General features: G+C 35.4%; 2 protein-coding genes across 3 annotated transcripts; both read left to right on the top strand.

Moving 5' to 3' along the window:
* Nucleotides 1-5,782: 5,782 nt before the first annotated feature.
* Nucleotides 5,783-8,153, top strand: LOC137748629 (Pentatricopeptide repeat (PPR-like) superfamily protein). Its single transcript, XM_088683460.1, has one exon. It carries the CDS (start codon nt 5,911-5,913, stop codon nt 7,537-7,539), a length of 1,629 nt encoding a protein of 542 aa, XP_088539586.1. The 5' UTR covers nt 5,783-5,910; the 3' UTR covers nt 7,540-8,153.
* A 4,048-nt stretch (nt 8,154-12,201) lies between these two features.
* On the top strand, nt 12,202-14,768 carry LOC137748957 (uncharacterized). Of its 2 annotated transcripts, none has more exons than XM_068489142.2 (3): nt 12,202-12,284; nt 13,531-13,859; nt 14,148-14,768. In XM_068489142.2, exons 1-3 carry the CDS (start codon nt 12,211-12,213, stop codon nt 14,492-14,494), a joined length of 750 nt encoding a protein of 249 aa, XP_068345243.2. In that variant the 5' UTR covers nt 12,202-12,210; the 3' UTR covers nt 14,495-14,768. The 2 variants fall into 2 exon arrangements, with proteins under 2 accessions (XP_068345243.2, XP_088539581.1); XM_088683455.1 differs by having other exon boundaries at nt 14,142-14,768.
* The last annotated feature ends 5,291 nt before the right edge of the window (nt 14,769-20,059 follow it).

Raw genomic sequence — 20,059 nt, 5'->3', positions numbered from 1 at the left:
CGTGGTGGGCTCCAATCGTTTGTGACTTGTACACCGGCTTCACCCTATCATGGGGGAGTACAAAGTGCATGCTTACACTCAGGAGGAGTCCATAAACATATGATGAGGTAAGTGTAGGCAACGAGGATGGCCGATATCATATAATTGTGAGGCTATTCTTGAACCCTTTCATGAACTAAGCATGGTGGGAATAACTTAACTAAGTGCAATGGTGCCAATATCGTATCATCGTGAGGCCACATTCTCTAGAGGCCAAACTAGATGGGTAATTACAAGAGTTGTAAATGAGTAAAGTGTTATTCTCTCATCATTATTTTTGCTAACCGATATCGTATCATCGTGAGGTGGGCTTGGTAATGGTGAGTCTCCCATACCCCGCTAAGAGTTCAACAAAACTCTCGAATTCCGATGAGGGATATGGAATTTGCCAAAAATAGTGGGTGGTGCTATTTGATTTAAAGACCCGAATCAAATGGCTTAAAATCAATCAATTTATATTCGTTATGTATTTGTTTACCAATATATTTGCAAACGCTATCCAAAACTTGACAAAGAAAAGCCGAATGCTTTAATTTCCGGACTTAGTTCTACAATCCCGTAGATTGTCTTTAATGGCTTGTAGATGTAACTAAGTAGTCTCATCCTCACAATCTTCCTATTGATAATGTATCATTGGAAGAATATGTTAGATAAGTCTAACATGAGAAGGACAACACTTTTAATGTCATAATTCTTCAAATACAAATTGTTGTATGAAGAAATAAGAGTTGCTTTGAACAACCCTTAATCAACACAAACTTTAGTGCTTGTTTCTTTGTTACATAAACAAGGAACTTTTGAAGTAAGCACAAGGGCATGGACGCTTTATGTGCCATGATTCTTCACTTACAAATTGTTGTATGAAGAAATGAGAGTTGCCTTGAACAACTCTTGAAAGTTTGTAATTATGTTTAGAACATAATGGTTGGTTGACAAAAATAGTCCATCAACATGGACTTATAATGATTTTGAATCATTGAGTGTTGAAGTGTTAAACCACTTAACGAGACGGAAATTAGGCAAGGACTTCACCTTTGTGTCCCTATCCTAATGGTTCACTAAGTTTATTGTAAACTATATAGTGAACAATAACCACACACTCTCCAAATTGTTTGATGTGTATAACACAATTGAAATAAGTTTCAAGAGAGATAGTGGGAGTTTAGGGACCATGACTATTGTAGTCAAAGGAGAAGTCAAATGAAGAAGGCAAAATAACTCCAAGGGAACAAACTTTCTTTATGAAAGGATGGACATTGGAAGGGGTATTTGCAAGAAATGTCTTGAAAGTGTCAAGAACACACCTTTCGAAGGTGTGGTAATATGTTCTTGAAATAGTTCAAAACAGTTGGTTCTTCTACTTGAATGCTTGATTCCGTATTAGTAACTATGTTTTACAATTGTTGTAAAAGTGTGCTAATAAAAAGTAGAAGATTAATGAGAGAAGAGAAAGTACTTCACATTCGGAAAGTGAATAAAATATAGATCTCTGCGAAAGCGGATTGTACTTACTTCCTCATATGAACTACCAAAGAAATTGGAAAATACTAAAGATTGTCTTTACATTCCAATTTTAAGGAACTTAAATCCGTCACTACAGTAGAGATGGATAAATGTTTTGTTTGACAAAACATTGTTCTTTATTAATCAATAATTAGATTATTGTAATTTAATTTGTTGTCTCTATAGTAGAGATGATGTGGTAGTTTAACTGTTTAGAATACGATGATGCTTAAAACCCAAAAGGTTGCAAGGTAGTGACTAATCCCAACTGAGTTGTGATACCTCTAAAACATAAGTTACGAGTTGGTCATAGATGGATGCTTTGGATCGTTCGATACGGATCCAATAACTTCTTGTTAAAATTGTATAGAGGCGAAATGTTCGAATCTTTATTCTTTTGGAAAGAAGAAAGAATCACAAAGTTGTTGAGGTTAATTCACTTAGATGTTAGTGGCACTTGTCCACAACATAATACTACTCATGTTGTATGACATTCACTGAAGATCACTCTCGGTTGGACTATAGTTTCTTTTGAATAAACACAAGTCCGAATACTTTGCAAAAGGTTTCAAAGAATTCAAGAAATGTAAGTAGATGAGTAAGACGTCTAAAGTATTTACCTCCTTAGATTTGATCCAAGGAAAAAGTAACACTTTAGATTAATTTCCTTGAAAAATATCAAGGAAAGTAGCATCGTAAGATAATGAATTTCTCCATTAGGAGAAGAATGAACACGAATAAGATTTAGTTCGTTGGACATTATCAATTACCCATATATATGATATATACTTCTAAGACAACCTAGTTCCTATACCACAAGCTCCAAGGTAGTCCAGAAGGATTTATAAACCGTCTCAGTTGAATGGTTTGAACTTTATGACTATGTCATAGAGTTGCACCTCTTAATTCGAAAGAAATAAGAATGAAAATCCTTATGACTACATTGAGTGTATATACGATATATACTCAAGGAAATGGTAAAGTACCATTTGACCCGAAATAATGAAACCTTCACAGCTAATTGGTAGCTTAAGGTGACTACACTCAAAGAGAATGGTTGACTTTGAAGAAACCATCTTTGACGTAGTGTTGGTTTCAATTAATTCGAAGATTGCTAGCTACAACTAAATGGTGATTTAATGTTTGGACATAATATGGGTTTCCGAAACCATTATTAAGATAGTCTTGATAATATATGTCTAAAACTATAAATCACAAGACAGGTTAGTTGTAGAGATCCATCCATCATGGATCTTAGCAAGCTAGTGGGAGCTATAAGCGTCTTATGAGAAAAGATCAATTGTTTGATTTCTCATAAAGATGTAAATGAATCTTTTGTTTACTAGGTTTACAAAAGATTAGTGGGAGTTAATCGTATTCCTAAATTTAAATATATATATATATATATATATATATATATATGATATATTAATTTTTGGAAATGAAAAGAGTACTTCTTCGTTAAAGTTATTCTATAACGATAGAATGTATATGGGAGATTTAGTCTATATAATAGAATGGAAATCTATAATGATATATTTCAAGATATAATTGGATTATATCAATCCCTAAAATAGACAAGAGATGCTAGGAAGTTTCTCATTTGATGATAAACTTCAATTAGAATGACAATTCTAGTGAGATTAGGAAGTTGTTCTTCTCAAAGGGAATGTACCCTTTGACTCCCAAAGAAATAATGCGTAAATAGAATCCTTTATGCATAAGCAGAAAGGTGATTTATGTATTTCATATTGTATGAAAAACATTGATATAAGATGTACCTAGAAAGGTACAAGACAATATCAGTGCAAGCCCAGGATCAGAACCATGGCAACTGTCAAGTGAGTCCTTGAGTATTTGAGAAATACTAAAGGATATATTACTCAATAATTGAGAAAGAATTAGAGTAACGTAATGGAAGCGTAAATGTATTAGATAATGAATCTAATCCATCATTGGATATTTCTTCATTATGAATAAAGAGATAAACAGATATCTCTTTATTATGACTAAAAAGATATTTGGATGGAAACATTAAAGTAATGACTTTAGTGTGTTCCATTATGAATGCAAAATATATTGCCATATAGAAGTTTACAACAATGTTGTTTGGATGGGAAAGTTCATTTATGAACTCTCTATTCGGTTCCAACCAGAAAGTGTATGACACTAATGGGGCGATAGCTCAAGCCAGGGAATCAAGGTCTCCTCAAGGTCCGAACTCAAATGAGAGATTGAACCACATGATTAGGAATCATGAATAATGGTGACGTCGTTATTCTCAAGGTTGCTTCTATGGATAACATATAGATATCCATCTTGTTTAGGCCTACTACTCAGCCATTTATGAAATGAATTACAGAAGAGGTATCATCACTGATAACCAAGCTGATTGGCTCTAGTGCAAGTGGGAGATTGTTGGAAATGTGCCCTAAAACCAATCATATGATGATACTTTACGGACATTTCACAAAGTTAAACTAATGTAGTTTAAATGTAAAGGGCAAAGATTATTGTTTGAGCCGTCTCATATAAATGTTATATGCTTAAACGATAAGTCCAAGGAATATGTGATTGGAAGAATGCGATCTAAAGAAGTTAGATTCATGAGACCATTCTTTCGTTGACACATCCTAAACGTTCCTCATCATAGGATTGTCAATTGGGCATTGACAGTCTGTTAAGATCAGTACGTGCTATGTCTTCTCTCAGGGAGAGTGACTAGTCTCGAGTCATTGGTGTGTGTGACATCAAGACAAGTACGTAGGTGCTCAATAGAGAATGAGTTCACTGAACACGATCAACGAAGAGTTCTCATATTCATGTCACATGAGAACTCATGGTTGGGATAATGCAAATTAGTCTTTTGACCTGAGGCATCACAGTTGTCTTGTGGTTAGGTCCTTAATCTTTGATTATGTCAAAGTCACTCCATCAAGAGGGTGTCCACGGCATCGTTGGGGTTAAGCCACTTAGCCATGGAGGCAAGTGAATGCGCAACAAGGGATCTCTAACCTTCAAACTGTTTGAGGGAGAATACTCTATGATATGATTAAGAATCTTTGGCCAAAGTATGAATGAGATTTAGGAATGTGTTCCAAATCACATTCAAGGTAATCATATAAGCACAAGACTCACATTGGATAGTAGACATGAATAAACTATCAAACCAAACAATGTGGTCAAGAGTATTGTATTAGAGAAAGACTGTATTGCATTTGTAATCCTAAAACTGAATAAGTTCTCCACCTCTTCTGATTAGCTTGGGTAACCATGACATGCTGCTAGGCGTCAACCATGGTTTGTGGAAGTCCTAAAAGTGTATTATCACTAACGGGAGAATTGAAAGTAAGTTTCAATTCACAATCGATTAGAAAGAGTTTTAATCGCCCACTGCCTCGCTAAAAGGAACCTAATGGATCGTTCACTGAGTAAGGTAGAGTTTGAAGAAACAACGGAGATGAGTAAGAATAATTAAATGGTTTAATTATTTATCTAAGGCTAGGATTAATTAATATGTTAATTAATCAAACGAATAAGTTCGTTAAAGACCTCGGGTTAGTTTTGGGCCGCAAGGCCCAATGGGATTTGAATGTCAAGCCCATTAACTCAAGTTGTATGACAACTTGAATAAACAAAGGGCTTGAAAGCCCAATAAACCTTATAGGCCGGCCATGTTAGAAGAATAAGGCTTTTGGTCCATTAGGTCACTTATTTGAAGGGACTATATAAAGGACTTTATAGCCTAAAATTCTAAAAGGGTTGTTTTTGGGGAAAGGATGAGAACACAAGCTCTCCTTTCTCTCTAAAATTTCGGCCACCTTGGAGGGATCATCTAGCAGTTAAACTCCTCCAAGGTCACTCATTTCTTCTTCATTATGTCTTGGTGATGAATCATTAGAGATTCTCAATTTTGGGAACTTTGGAGAAACCTTTTTCATCCATCCAAATCCATAGATCTAAGATGCAAGGAATGAAGGCCCTCTCTTTGGGTGATTAGCCTTTGTTTAAATACAAAGAGGAATCTACAAAGGTATATATTTCAACTCACTTTGTTTTGAGTTGATTATTGGTTCTCCATTTTACTAGGCTTTGAACATTCATGGGTAATGTTTTGTTTTTAAGTGCATGCTAGCATGATTCCGCCTTTAATTTGTTAATTGCATGCTAATGATGTTGCTTAAATGAACATGTCATCTTCCAAAATAATCCTTCAACTGATGGATCACGTTTGTGTTGGGGCCAAACTAACTAAGCACAACCTCGAAATGCCCTCCTAGGGTTGGTAGGAAAATTGACTCAACGGTCATGTAATGTACAAATGTGGAGGGCATTTGCCGAAGGCACACTGTCTTCAACTCTTCAACCATGCTGATCCTGCGTTGGAAGATCTCAGCCAAGCCCTCCCCTCTCCTCCACTCAATCACCACCGTCTCCTTCTCCTCCTCCGCCTCCACCTTCACCGCCGCCGCCACCGCCGATTTCCTCCATTCATACACCGTGACCCCTCCAATCCAACCCTGGCCTCGACGCCTCTACCCAAAGCGCCTCATCTCCCTCATCGCCCACCAACCCAACCTCAACCTCGCCCTCCAAATCTTCCACCACGCCTCCAAATTCCACCCTGGATTTTCCCACAATTACCACACCTATCACGCCATCCTCAACCGCCTCTCCCGTTCCTGCGCTTTCCACCGCATGATCGACCCCCTCCTCTCCGACCTCAAAAACTCCCAAATCCAATGCTCCGAAGACATTTTCATCACCCTCATTCGCAATTTCGGCGTTTTGGGTCGCCCCAAACTCGCCTTCAAAGCCTTTCTCGACGTGCCGAATTTCGGAGTTCAGCGCTCTGTGAAGGCCCTGAACGTATTGTTGAACGCTCTTGTTAAGAACAGTGAGTACGGTTTGGTTCACTCTGTGTTCAAGAATTGTGGGCAGAGATTTGGGGTTATGCCCAATTTATCCACTTGTAATATTCTGATCAAGGCGCTCTGCAAAAAGAACGATGTCGAGACTGCACTCAAGGTGCTCGACGAAATGCCTGCAATGGGGTTTGTCCCGAATGTGGTGACTTATACCACGATTATTGGCGGGTATGTTTCGCGGGGTGATATGGTTGGGGCAAAGAGAGTTTTTGGGGAGGTTTTGGATAGAGGGTGGTATCCGGATGCGACTACTTATACGGTTTTGATGGATGGGTTTGTTAAGCAAGGGAAGCTGGTTGATGCCGTTAAGGTCATGGATGAGATGGAGGAAAATAAGGTCGGGGCAAATGAGGTTACTTATGGGGTTATGGTTGAAGCTTATTGTAAGGAGAAGAAGTCGGGCGAAGCTGTTAATTTGCTTAATGACATGCTTGCGAAAGGGTATATACCAAGCTCTGCGCTATGCTGTAAGGTGATCGATGTTTTGTGTCGTGAAGGGAAGGTGGAGGATGGTTATGAACTGTGGAAGAAGCTTTTGAAGAAGAATTGCACACCTGATAATGCAGTCTCAAGCACGCTCATACACTGGTTTTGTGAGAAGGGAAAAGTATGGGAAGCTAAGAAGCTGTTTGATCAGCTTGACACGGATTCCATTCCGAGCGTCATGACGTACAACATGCTTATTGCGGGAATGTGTGAAGCGGGGGAGTTGTGTGAGGCGGGGAGGTTGTGGGATGACATGGTGGAGAAGGGGTGTACTCCGAATGCTTTTACTTATAGTATGTTGATCAAAGGATTTTGCAAAATTGGAAAAGCAGAGGAGGGGATTAAAATTTTGGAGGAGATGTTGGATAAGGTCTGTTTGCCTAACAAGTCTACTTATGTTATGTTGATTGAGGGGCTCTGTGACTCGGGAAAGGAAGCGGAAGTCACAAAAGTTGTTTCAATGGCAATGTCAAGCGGAGACGCAAACATTGCTTCCTGGGATCTTTTAGTTACTAAGTTTGTTGGTGATTCGGATACTGGGGGAAGTCTTCTGGACAAGATACTGCTGGAGAATGTTACTTAGAGGCTATTCAACGTCTACTCTCTTCGGAAGAGCCCAAATGTTGCAAGAACTGAACTTGGATGCACAGACCATAATCTGCTGCGCAAGCAAGCGTTTCATTTCTGGGGGGAATTGAAGTTATATGGTATCTGATGTGACAGAGTAATCTGAAAGCAACATTGAGATGAGTAATAAGCTCTTCAAGCTCAATACTGCACTTTGCTGGTTGATCTGACTTGGTTCGCCACACTTCGATCCAGTCCAAGCTAGTTCAATCTTGATACGGGTTTCGAATCTGCAACAAATTACATGGAGAATAAAGGGAGCAGTAAAAAATCTTCCTGCAAGCAATTATCCAGAAGAATATTGAGAAATCTAAATTTTGAAGCTTGCGCAGATGCTACATTATGATGAACAAACTTATACAAGGTAAAAGGGGCAGGGATGGTCAGTGTTTACTGTTTACCATTGTCGATGGGGTAGTTATTTTATTTTTATTTTTCTTCTATGGTGCGGGCATCAAAGTTTTTTATTTATTTTTTATTTTTAAATTTTGTTCTTGCCGTAGACTATAAGATAGGATGATTGTATTAGAATGTGAAATTAAAATTGCAATCAATTATTAATTAATGCCTGTTCATATCATACATGACAGGAACGGGTTTGATCACAAAAAAGATTGTCTTCAAACGAACCGGCCTATCATCTGTATGGGGCTTACGCAGTGGCCGGAACAAAGTCACATTTTTTTTGTTGCAAGGCCCAATCAATAGTTCAGGTCACACACTCTCATAATCCATTTTATCTTCGGAAAATTCGCTTCAACCATGAGTGTCAAAAAAATAATACATTTTGTACAATTGAAGAGAAATATCCCAATACATGTCTTATTTTAATAAAATACATAGGTTGTTTGTTGAATAAACACGTGGCAAAATATTAGAAGGGAGTAACGGTCACCTTGGGTGTAACATCCCACATTGCCCAAGGGAGTGGATCCTGTAAGCCTTATATGTATATTCCTATTTCTACCTAGTACGAGGCTTTTTAGGAGCTCACTGGTTTCGGGTTCCATCGGAACTCTGAAGTTAAGCGAGTAGCGCACGAGAGCAATCCCAGGGTGGGCGACCCACAGAGAAGTTCTCGTGTGAGTTTCCAGAAACAAAATCATGAGGGCGTGGTCGGGGCCCAAAGCGCACAATATCGTGCTACGGTGGAGTCGAGCCCGGGATGTGGTGGGGGCCCGGGGCGAGATGTGACAATTTGGTATCAAAGCCAATCCTTAGGCGGATGTGTGCCGATGAGAACGTCGGACCTCTAAGGAGGGTGGCTTGTAACATCCCACATCACCCAAGGGAGTGAATCCTGTAAGCTTTATATGTATATTCTCATCTCTACCTAGCATGAGTTTTTGGAAGCTCATTGGCTTCGGGTTCCATCGGAACCCTGAAGTTAAGCGAGTAGCGCGCGAGAGCAATCCCAGGATGGTTGATCCACTAGGAAGTTATCGTGTGAGTTCCTGGAAACAAAACCATGAGGGCGTGGTCGGGACTCAAAGCGGACAATATCGTGATACGGTGGAGTCGAGCTCGAGATATGGTGGGGGCCTGGGCCGGGATGTGACATTGGGTTAGGGAGGGTGAGCATAAACTATAGTAATTAGTTTGATTGCCACTTTGAGCATGAAGCTGATTCAAACAAGACCAGTGAAGTTACAAGTGCAAAAGATATAAATTTGATATTTAAAAGTTACATCTACATCTTATTTACATTTCATCTACATTTTCAGGAAATATAAATATGAGTTCTATTTAATGAAGAAATATAAATTTGGGACATCGTTTATTTTTCACTCTCTAACTAGCATAGCACACGCAAGTAGTCTTTTACCACAGTTGTGGAGAGAAGTGTCGCTCTTGCATTACGACATAGGATCGAATATCAGCTCTCTAATCTAATATTTTATCTAACAAATCTATTGTTTGACAAAAAAAAAAAAAATAAATAAATAAAATAAAACTAGCATAGCACACCTCCTAAAATTGTAAAGAAATATGTAAACTTATATTTTTTTTATATTTTATGACCAATGCGAATGGTTCTGAATTTTCTGAAACTTTATTTATTGAATAATTTCTCAGCTAATAAAACTATATAAATGGAGATGCTCTTACGACCATTTTTTTGTGTGTCAACCATTAACCTTAAACATCCTTTTTGACGCAAGTGGTGGATCGGGCATTACTCTAATTCAATGCATTTTGGATTCAAGCTCTTCCCTATTTTATGTAAATTTATATAAATTTAATATAAATTACTTATCGTTTTTCCACAAACTTTATTTTTTACAATACATCCTTAAAACTTGGTGGTCCAAATACCATTATTCTAAAAATCAAACAATGAAGTCAGTGGCATAGTTAGGATTTTCAAATAATATATGGAATCATAATCTCTACTAATTAATGAAACTCTCTTTGTCAAGCAAAAGAGGGTAAAAGACAATTTAGCCTTCTATCACACAAAAAAAAATGATGGGCAATAATGTAATTTCACATGTTCAAATTTTACTGTTTTTTATTGAAGCCTTACTTACAAATGATGTTAAAATACCTTTAATATTATAAAAAAAAAAAAAAAAAAAAGAACCTCCCACTACCCTCACCCCCAGGTTCTCTCTCTCCCTCTCTCCTTCTCATTTTCTAAAAAAATGTGTTCATACACACAAAGTGTGTAGACAAATGCTAGTATTAACTAAAAAAACTTCATTGAGCCATTTTGTCGAGCACCTAGTATGCACTTGTCAAAACCTGTCAACATATGCCCAAAGTTTAAGCCAACATATGTCGACAACTATTATTATTTGTAGAGACTTGTCGAGGGTGGATGCAGATACAGTGGAGTAATATTGAATAATGCCAAAGCTTTTTTAACTAAAGTATTTCATCGAGCATATGGTGCGCACAATAGAGTCACACAAGAAAATAGAAAAGTAAGGCAAATATAATAGAACAAGTGGAAAGAGGAGTTTGTAATTTAGTTTGTCTTAGTTGTTTATAGAGGTCAAATACAATACACAAACAAATTTACATGAAGTTTTTAAGTTATTGGAGTCAACGGCAACTAATGACTCCGTGCTGGCTTCGCCATTGTATGCAGCCACCTAGGCGCTAGGCAATGGAGTGTCACTGCGATTTAGGCCAAATTGTCCAGCAAAATTGATAAGGAGTTAGGCGCTCTCTAGGCGGCCTAGGCAGTGATCTAGGCAGTAGTTTTTCTTTTTCTGCATACTTACTCTTTCTCGTCTTTGATCGCCGTCGCATTTCTCGTCTTTGCTCGCAGACGATGGAAGATCTGATGAGAAGAGGGAGGGTGGGAGAGAGAAAGAAGAGTTCATATAGAAAGTTTTCAAAGAAATCGAAGAAAAAGATGAGAATTTACAGAGTAACTGAAGAAGAAGGAGAATTTAGTTATAGAGCAAGATCAAAGGGAAGTGAAAGATCGGGAGGAAGAGGAAACAGTGAAAACCCAAAACTTGGCCGTTAGTAATTGATTGTATGGCCATGTATCAATTTATTCGGAGAGATCCTTGTCCGTCCACCATGACGCCTTATCATAAAACAATTACCTGGTCTTCACTATTAAATAAATATATTATATAATTATTTAGGGTAATGTTTTATTATTATCTTCTTTTTCCTTTTAAGGCCATATCATATTATGTACTCAAAATTCTCACATTCCATATATTCTTTTTCTTAAACAACATATTGTTCATGTTTATTTACATATTATATAGTAAATTTTTTTAATTTATGTAATATATAATAAGTTTACTTAAATTCGCCTTGTCTCTTTAGGCCTTGCTTACGTATCTAGGCATTAGGTCTCAGCTTGCCACCCAACTAGCACCTAGCGTCTTTTAGAAATTTTTTTTGGTAATGAGATTATATTAAAAGAGAGAACCAACAACAGCAACACAATAGCAGCAACAAAGGCCAAGCTAAAAACAAAAAAAAATACAAGAAGGCTGTAAAAGCACCAACAATCCAACCTAACAACCAACATCAAAGGGAGAACAATTACATATTGATTCTCCATTTTTGAAAAATGTGCATATTTGCAATAGAGATCGAAATTTGCAAGAACATAACCGCAAGTGTATAGAGTTCATAATGGTTTTAAAGACATCAATGGAGTGGAGGTGCTCATTTCTGTATTTACCGCTATTTCGTTCCTTACATATAACATAGACAACAGCTTGGAGGCACAACTTTCTAATGGTAACATTCAACGATTTACACATTCAATTATTAACCGCCCAAGTGATAAAGTTATGCAATCTAAATGAGGGGGATCACAATCACACTTAAAAAACACATTAGACCAAATACTAGCACTATACGACTCAAAGAACAAGTGATTGTGTGACACATTATCAGTCAAGCAAAAAGAGAAAATAGATGAGACACAAAAGGTGAAGACCATTACTCGACCATAATAGATAACTTACCCCTTATAGCAAGCCAAAAGATGAAGCTCGACCTCAAATACTACAGAGCATCAAATAAAGCACACGCGTACGGTTAACGCGGGTGGCCATTAACTTTAGGTATTCGGTGAATCAAGTGTATAATATTACAGATTGATGGGAATCTAATATCACACTTGTTTACTTTATTATCGTATATAATGCCCCTTCATTTCTTTCAAATTTCACACAAGCTTTTGTTTGAGTGTTTAAGGCAAACACTCAAATCATTTTGGTAAGCCTCTCTATCTTTCTCATTTCTATTAGTATCTGGTGCTTCTTCATCAATGATTCCATTATTATTATTATTATTATTATTATTATTATTATTATTATTATTATAATAATCTGATTATGAATGAAGTAGATGACATTTCTTCTCAACCGAACTTCTTTTTTATTTTGGAAAAATTAAGAAGCCGTTTGACAATTATTTGGTTTTCAATTTTCAATTCTTGTTTTACTTTTTAAAAAAGGAAAATAAAAAAAAATCGTTTGATTACTACTTTCAATTTTCGTACTAAACATTGAAAGCTACTTTATTGAGATTTCAATATTTGGTTTTGAGTTTTTATTTGTTTGAAATCTGAAAAATGAAAGTGGTTACTAAACAAGTTTTCAATTTTTAATAACTGAAAACGAAATAATTATCAAACGGCCTTTAAGCTTTTTGCTTCTTTAACTCTTTTTGTTTTGTAACATTTGTTTTTTTTTTTTTTTTTAACTCTAAAAGTATGCTTTTTATAAAGGCTTTTTAGCCAAAATAGTACATGAGATTTGCATAACGCCTCACTTTGGTCCCTGAGATTTGAAATCAATAGAAATAGTCCTTAAGTTTGTCCACTATCAATTATTTTGGTCATTCTAAGAAAAATCTCCATTAAACAAGGCTAAAATGATAAAAGTACCCTCAAATTTTGTCAAATTATTTGACCCATTGTTTAATAAATTGAGGGGTTTTTTTTTTTTTTTCTTTGGTCATTTGGTCCTTATTTAATATATTTTTTCATGGAATGACTAAAATAATTGAGGGTGGACAAACTCAAGGACCACTTCTATTGATTCCAAATCTCAGGGGTCAAAGTGATGAATTATGCAAATCTCATAGACCATTTTGGCTAAAAAACCTTTTATAAACATGGGTTTCTTATTTGAACATGTCTTTCTTAAGGGCCAGTTAATTTTATAAGGTGTGGGATAAAAAATTGTAAATGCACACAAATGTTTGGAAGATTGGTTCCATAGATGCTCTCTTTTTATTTGAAGTTTACCTTAACAATATATTTGTTTCAGTTACTATAATATGCAACGAAATTATCTCTCACTTCATGTTGTGTAGACCGTTAATTAAGTAGAAGCGTACTGTACTAATGTCACTGTCATTCATAAACATACGATTAGTAAGAGAACACTAACATTCATGAGTACTTTGCTTCATATTTGCTCTCAGTAATTTTTTAATAATATTATTATGTATCTAGGGATCAATTTCACGTAATTATATATAAGATGGGAGCTGAAAACGAGAACAAACATGAAACTTCTGAGAAAGGACTGTTTTCATCATTCGGTTCTGGATTTGGTGCCGGACATGGAGGACAGTATGTTAAACCATGCCCTCCACAAGGATATGGATACCCCCCACAGCCACAACAAACACAGTATTCATCATATTCATACTCCTCTTCAGGCGGGAACTCTCCAACTGGATATCCTTCCTCTGGAGGGTGTCAGCAGGCCTCCTACGCTGGTGGATATCCGCCAGCCGGTGGTTATTCATCAGGTTTAACAACTTCATATCATTCTGCAGGTAATGGAATCACGTTTGTCATAAATATATTCATTTTGTAACTTCATAAATTTTTTGGTCTATCATTAATTATTTTCGGATTATCTATACTTGGATACTACAAAATTATAGGTCAAACTATTCATGGTATATACGTATACGTGCATCCTTGAACTTATGAATATGAATGTATATAATCAAAGGACTAAATTATATCCTAGCTAGTAGTGCTCATCATATATGAACCACCAAAATGCCGTAAGTAGACTAATGAATGTTTTGTTTCTCTGGTGACTGAAAAAGCTACAGCGCATGAATCATCTACCATGGGAATGGGAGGGATGTTAGCTGGTGGATCTGCTGCGTATGGGGCTAATCATCTTATGCATGGGGGTGGGGGCCATGGCTATGGAGCTTCCCACGGCATGTTAGCTGGTGGGGGTGCTGCTGCTACTGGGGCCAATCATCTGATGCATGGGGCTGGGGCTCATGGCCACGGAGGTTCCCACGGCTATGGAGGTTCCTACGGCTATGAAGGTTCCCACGGCTATGGAGGTTCCCACGGCTATGAAGGTTCCCACGGCTATGGGGGTTCCCATGGTTATGTCGGTTCCCATGGCTATGGTTATGGCAGGTCCATTGACAGGTCCGTTTAGTGGAACTAGGAAACTATTTTGGTTGGTTCATCAAGATTGAAGTCTACATATAATCTACGCCCTCTATAATAAGAAAATGCTAGAGAAACTGCATTTAGAATTCACGTTGGACTACTTTTCTTATAAATATAGAGTATTATCTCTAATAGAAAAGTGGTATAATGTAGTAATCTAAAATGTAATCTCCTCACTTGTTAGCATTACTCTTTAATAATTACTTTAGTCATGCTATTGTGTATTTTCAATAAATAAATATAATGGGGACGACTTTATATTTCTTGGTGTCTTTTGAGTGTTCTTTTTTCTCTTTGTCATCAACAAAAGTTGTTGGGTGGGTGCTGGATAGTGACGTTAAAAATTCTCTTTTATCACTTTTAATTTTTAGAGCCTTATTTTGTTTAGGTCTTCAAGTTCATTTTGTATGATGTTGAATTTGTCAATAAAATTTTCATACCAATGAGGATGGGGAAATAAGATAATCGTGTATGCATAGCACCACTCTTACATTATAATTGTCAAAATTAATTGTTCAATGTTACATTAAACTGGTGAGATTATATTAATGATATTGTTTATTACACTACCAACATTGATTGTTACACAATGAATCTTGTCACCATATGAATGTAAGATATTATTAATGGGCATCACAAAATTACAAAAAAATCAATATTCACTTTAGGTACTTCCTCATGCTGGTTTTATGGTGTTACAACATTATGTCAGCATTCAACGTCTGAATTATAAGAATGATAAATGTGGAGTAAAAAATGGTTCAAAATTTTTTGGATCTTACACGTGGACTATTAATGGGAATGCCCTCATTACATTAGCGAGACCACTTTTGTTCCACGCGCAATTCAACCACCAAGGAGTCCTCATGTGCTGACCACAACTTCTCTAAGCTCCTCTGCTCATGACAAAGAGATATGACGAGAAAATTAAAGTTAATAACTAATTCCTACCTTTAAGCTTACTGAACTGAAGACTTTTTCCTTTATTTAAGAAAACACAATCAAATCCAATCAAGAATTTTTCAAAGATAATTCTTAGAGATATATATCTAAAGATTATTCTCAAGTATCTTTAAAATATTTCATCTTAAAGATACTTTCCTGAAAATAAAATTATCGATCCTAGTGATGTGAGTAGTTTTATTGACATTATCAATCCTTGTATCACTGATTTACAAAATATTTTTTTACTAAAGGAAGTCTCTAAAAATGAAATTTGGATGCTTGTGAACAACATTGGAAGCCTAAAGGGACATAAACCAGATGGCTTACATATGCTACCTTTTCCCAACATTGTTGGTCGACTTCTAAGTATTTTGTTGGTAAATTGGTTAGAAATTTTTTTGATAATTGCTCGTCGTAAATTGATTAACCATACCAATATTGTCCTAATTTTGAAAGTTGAGAGCCTTGAGACTGTTAATCCTTATAGGCCTATTAGCCTATGCTATGTCTTTTACAAAATTATCATTACTAGGCTCAAACCTCTACTTGTGCACTGTATTCTAAAAACCAAGAGGCTTTTGCCCCAGGAAAATCAATCTAAGATAACTTTTTTATTGCTCACGAAATTTTCTCTGCACTTAAGAATAAAAATGACAGGTTGGGTTCCATGACAAGTAAACTAAACCTCGAGAATGCCTACGATATTAGGTTGGGTTCCATGACAACTAAATTTACTAAGCACCATTCTATGTTGGGATTATAATGGAATGATGCTTAGTAAATTTGGTTTCCACACTAGTTGGATTAATTTGGTAGAGTGCATCACTTCATCCTCTTTTTCTGTACTAGTTAATGGAGAAGCTAAAAGTCATTTTTATTTTTCACGGGGAATCAGACAAAGTGATCCTTTACCCCCCTTACACTTTCATTTTATGTATAGAGCCCTTGATTAGACAACCGAATTTGTTAGCTTGTAATTCTAAAAATCAGGTCGACTTACTTCTCCTTTAGGGTTTAGAATTTCTAATATGGTTTTTGCAGGTGATTGTTTTATTTTTAGCAAAATCTCTAGTAAAGCAACAAGCAGCATAATGACCCTCAGTAAGTCTTTTTCTACTTCTGGCCAAAGGATTAATTTCAGTAAATTGTCTCTGTATTTTTATAGCAGTACTACTAATAGTTTGAGAAGTAATATTATCACTACCCTGCAAATTCAGCATAAAACAACTATTGGTAAGTACTTAGAATTTATATTGTAATATTTTGGAATGATCCAGTCAATTCTAAAGAACTTATTCTCAAAATTAAAAAGAAACTTGTAGGTGGGAAGGCAAATACCTTTTCGAAGGCTTGTAAACTAACTTTAATTAAATCCAACTTATTTAGCATGCCTAATCATGTCATGGCTTGTTTTAAATGCCCTAACATATAACTGATGCTTTAAACAAAGAGTGTAGAAATTGTTTAAGGGGTAAAGAAATTAAAAATATGGACCCCGTTGCCTGGAAGGATGTTTGTACCCTTGAGTCTATGGGAGGCCTTGGTGTAAGAAGAGCTGACCATTTTAATAATACATCCTTCACGAAACTTGCTTGGAAGGTTATTACTGATCAATATAATTGGTGGGTCCAAATTGTTAAACAAAACTATTTAAGAAATGAGAGGTTTTTTTTTACTACTAAAGTAAACATCAACATTCCTTGGCATGAAGGGGTGTCCTGAATTCCAAGGATATTCTTTTAAAAGGTTTGAGATGGATTGTAGAAATGGACCCAAAGATTGAATGTTGATTGGAATTTGGGAGTGTGATTTTATTGATAACAGTTGGAACAAAACCTTATTGATGAGTATTTTGGACATTGGTATTGTAAGAGATTTATAGTATCCCTCTTCATTCACAGGAAAGACAAGATTATTTGGGTGTGTCTACTAATGGTGAATTCATTGTAAAGTGAGCAACTTGGTTGCAAGTTAAGCACCAATTTGTACACCTAGCAGTTGTGTTGTTGAACAAAATGTGAAAACTTTTAAATCTACACAAGATAAAAATGTTTTGTTGGCTTCTCTTTCATGAGATGCTCTAAATGCGAGTGAAATTGCATAGATTCTTTCCTAGTACTAATCATGTTTGTTTTGTTTGTAATATTGATGAAGAAGATCACCAACATCTTTTTGTTAAATGCAGCTTTGCACAAGAAGTTGGGATGGATTTAATTGATTGGTTAAGTTAGTTGATGCTAATGATGAAGTGGAGTTGTCTGATTTTAGTAGGGCTCTCCTCATTTGTTGGCAAATATGGAATGCTAAAAACAATATGATTTTTTGCAATAGTATAGCCTACCCTGCCAGAGTTCCAATGGTGCGGCCGCTACACTTGGTAGAAAGTACTACAACACCAATAAAAGCTCAAGATGAGTTCGTAATTTCAATGTTGTTCACACGTGTTCTCAGATTGTGCTCCATGAATCAAAATTAATATTGATGGTTTAGTGGTAGAATCTTAAGCGGCTGCAGGTTTTGCCACTAGTTATCAAAATCGATCTCCTATTGTTGTTGGGATGCACAATTTTAGGGGTTTATGAAGCAATTGCTTTGCGTGATGCGCTAAAGTTTGCAAAAGTCAAAGGTTTTAAGGATGTATGTGTTAAAAGTGATTCCAAACTCATTATTGATTCTATTTTGTACAAGTGTAGAACGCCTAGACGATTGAAGACTATTATTGAGAATAATATTACTTCTACGATCTTTTTCTTCTTTTTCTTGGGTTCAGTTCTTTCGTGAGGCAAAGTTTTTTGACGATGTCATTATTAGCGATCGGCATTCCATTCATGATTACTTTATTTGGGATGTCTTTACCCACTGTTACGAAAAATGTTTTTCTCTTCTGATGTTCTAGAAGCAGTAATACTCGAGATTTGTCTATATGAATACATTTATTTTTCTATTAAAAATATCATATATTTTTGTAGATGACACATTTTTGTCAATAGAAAAATTATCAACACGAAAATATGATTGAAAAGATGATCGTACTTTCTAAAAGTTATTCCAATTTAGTAGGCCTGGCAATTTCTGACACGATTCGATAACCCGACACGACACGACACGAAATTAACAGGTGTTTGGGTCGACACGATAACGAATCGGGTCGTTATTGGGTAACCCAATAAGCACCTGTTAAGATAACGGGTTGGTTCGGGTATACACGTGGGTAACACGATACACGATAAGCAGAATATTATTTTTATAATTTTATAACCCTAAAAAAATACTGTAATAATTATATACATTAATTTTACAATTTTATACCCCTAAAAATTATAATAAATATATATATATATATATTAAATTAACTATAAAATTTATAATAATTATAATAATTATATATACTATAATAATTATACCCCCAAAATATTAAGTCTATCTATAATAATTATATATATATATATATATATTAAATTTTATAAAAACTATAATAATTATTAATTAATAATTTAATATGCATGATGCATTGCATGATTTTGCATCCATTGAAATTTGATGTGATTTCTTTCCATTCAAATTTCAATAATCAATTTCTTGCCTTTGCCAACTTGCCGCCCTTTTTGAAATAAAAATGGAGGGAAAATGAAAATGTTAAGAAAAGTTGAAAATAAAACAAAAAAGTGAGGGAATTAGGGAAAGATGTTGGAGGGAAAAGTGAAAATGATAAGAAAAAGTTGAAAAGGAAACAAAAAAGAGAGGGAAAAATGAAAATTAATAGAAGTGGTGAGAAATTTTTTTTTTTTTTTTTTTAAGTTATCAACTTTTTATCACACACATGACTGTCATGACATATCTCACTATTTTTATAATGACACACGTGACACGTGATGTATGTACTATTCCGTGAACCAGTCAATTATAATTTATACATACAAAATAAATAGATTTAAATATACTTAATAAATATATATACACACACACACACGGAACTTGATTGATGGCATACGAATTCTCCAAAACTAATTTCAACGATCCCAACCGTCAAACTTGTTTGTATATGCTTTGAGATCTCATCAACAAAAAATCATAAAAAATAAACATTCAGAGATCAAGTAAAGGGACAAAGCTTTTCAACGGTTATAAACGAAAAATCACGATTTAACAGTTATTTTAACTCTGATTTTGATGATTTTTTATAACTACACTCATTGACCCTATATGAATACAATGAATGAATTCGATCTTCAATTTAAAATATTTACACAAGTGGATACCACAAAATCTTATGTTATACTTAATGAAAGTATAAATAAACTCTAAGTGTTAGTCAATCTATCGTTTTACGAATTCTCCAAAACTAATTTCAACGATCCAAACCGTCAAAATTGTTTGTATATGCTTGGAGATCACATCAGCAAAAAATCACAAAAAAAAAACATTCAGAGATCAAGTAACAGGACAAAGCTTTTCAACGGTTATAAACGAAAAATCACGATTTAACGGTTATTTTAACTCCGATTTTGATGATTTTTTATAACTACACTCATTGACCCTATATGAATACAATGAATGAATTCGATCTTCAATTTAAAATATTTACACAAGTGGATACCACAAAATC

Source organism: Pyrus communis, chromosome 2 (assembly GCF_041283825.1).
Source record: "Pyrus communis isolate YQ-2024b chromosome 2, ASM4128382v1, whole genome shotgun sequence".
Taxonomy (NCBI): Eukaryota; Viridiplantae; Streptophyta; class Magnoliopsida; order Rosales; family Rosaceae; genus Pyrus; species Pyrus communis.
Note: the sequence above shows the minus strand (reverse complement) of the source record. Positions and strands in the feature narration are given on the sequence as shown.

Coding starts and splice junctions, on each gene's coding strand:
- LOC137748629 (XM_088683460.1), top strand. CDS start 5,911: ATGCTGATCCTGCGTTGGAAGATCTCAGCCAAGCCCTCCCCTCTCCTC.
- LOC137748957 (XM_088683455.1), top strand. CDS start 12,211: ATGCCCCTTCATTTCTTTCAAATTTCACACAAGCTTTTGTTTGAGTGT. Junction 12,285..13,530: donor CAAACACTCAAATCATTTTG/GTAAGCCTCTCT, acceptor TTATGTATCTAG/GGATCAATTTCACGTAATTA. Junction 13,860..14,141: donor AACTTCATATCATTCTGCAG/GTAATGGAATCA, acceptor TGACTGAAAAAG/CTACAGCGCATGAATCATCT.